The sequence below is a fragment of the Calidris pugnax genome, unplaced genomic scaffold (genome assembly GCF_001431845.1).
Source record: "Calidris pugnax isolate Ruff unplaced genomic scaffold, ASM143184v1 scaffold280, whole genome shotgun sequence".
NCBI classification, from domain to species: Eukaryota; Metazoa; Chordata; class Aves; order Charadriiformes; family Scolopacidae; genus Calidris; species Calidris pugnax.
The window spans coordinates 262443-264001 of record NW_015091123.1 but is presented as its reverse complement, the minus strand read 5'-3'; the positions used below and the strand labels follow the sequence as shown (position 1 = coordinate 264001).

Genomic DNA, 1559 nt, shown 5'->3' with positions numbered 1-1559 from the left:
AGGGTGTAGAGAGGTGGGGGTCGGTCTCTTCTCTCAAGTCACAGGCGACAGGACAAGAGGAAATGGCCTCAAGTTGCCCCAGGGGAGGTTCAGGCTGGATATTAGGAAAAATTTTGTCACTGAAAGGGTTCTCAGCCCTTGGAATGGGCTGCCCAGGGAGGGGGTTGAGGCCCCATCCCTGGAGGTGTTCAAAAGCCGGGTTGATGTAGTGCTGGGAGGTCTGGTTTAGTGATGATGCTCCTTGTTTGTTGTGTGGGTGTCTATTTTTGTCAGTTAGGTTGACGGTTGGACAAGATGATCTTTAAGGTCCCTTCCAACCTAGAAGATTCTGTGATTCTGTGAATTATTGTGGGTTCCTCAAACCATAACACCTGGGGTGCCCGTGTAGCCCCTGGGCACTTCTCACCCTCTTTTTACAAGACCAGTGAGGTGCCCTCAGAGCTTCCCAAGCTCATGGTGGGTGAGGACCACCCTTTTTCCATCCCCTTCCACCCCACAGATCCCTGCCCCAGTACCTTCGGTCAGCCCCAGGTGTATACTCCAGTAGATCTGAAGGCACTGAAGCTCCTTCTTCATCCCTCGCTTGCAGCGGCAGTCGTAGAGGGGGCTCTCCTGCAACACCTCCAGGGCAGCTTGGCATTCCTTGTTGGCCAACATGGTGTTCCTGTCCCGGCCGGCCAGGCATTGCCTCAACGTACGGTACCTGGAGCTGCAGCTGGGTTCGCCCGCACACAGCTCGTTGGCTCGCACGCAGTCCACGGGCACTCGCCAGCCATGGGGGTCCTGCCCCGGGGGGGACGGGGGGCCGGCCAGCGAGCGGAGGATCTCATCTGGGTGAGGAGGAGGAGGAGGAGGAGCGAGGGGAAGGAGAGAGGAGGGCACAGAGAGGTGAGGGAGGGGTTTGGGTGGAGGTGAACCCCTTGTGTCCCCCTCCCCGGCACCCCAGGCAGCAGCACGTGTCCCAGCCGCCGTCCCCAACTGGTCCCTGGTGTTTAAGCCACCTTTGGAATGGTTCCTGGTGTTCAGGGCACCTTTGGACCAGTTCTTGGTGTTAGAGACACCTTCAGACTGGTCCCTGATGTTTAAGCCACCTTTGGGCTGGTCTCTGACGTTAGAGCCACCTTCAGATCAGTCCTTGGCATCAGAGCCACCTTTGGACTGGTCCCTGGCATTAAAGCCATCTTTGGACTGGTCCCTGGTGTTAAAGCCACCTTTGGACTGGTTCTTGACATTAAAGCCACCTTTGGACTGGTCCCTGGTGTTAAAGCCACCTTTGGACTGGTCCCTGGTGTTAAAGCCACCTTCAGACCAGTCCCTGGTGTTAAAGCCACCTTTGGACTGGTTCTTGACATTAAAGCCACCTTTGGAATGGTTCCTGGTGTTTAAGGCACCTTCAGACTGGTCCCTGATTTTAGAGCCACCTTTGGGCTGGTCCCTGACGTTATAGCCACCTTCAGACCAGTCCTTGGCATTAGAGCCATCTTTGGACTGGTCCCTGGCATTAAAGCCACCTTTGGACTGATTCCTGATGTTAGAGCCTCCTTCAGACCAGTCCTTGA

General features: G+C 55.9%; 1 protein-coding gene across 1 annotated transcript in view; it reads right to left on the bottom strand.

Moving 5' to 3' along the window:
* GFRA2 (GDNF family receptor alpha 2) overlaps positions 1 to 1097 on the bottom strand; it is a 38193-nt gene extending 37096 nt beyond the window's left edge. The window contains exon 1 of the mRNA XM_014958411.1: positions 516 to 1097. Coding sequence (XP_014813897.1) covers positions 516 to 657 — 142 coding nt within the window. The 5' untranslated portion in view covers positions 658 to 1097. The remainder of the gene's footprint in view (positions 1 to 515) is intronic.
* Between the last annotated feature and the right edge of the window lie 462 nt (positions 1098 to 1559).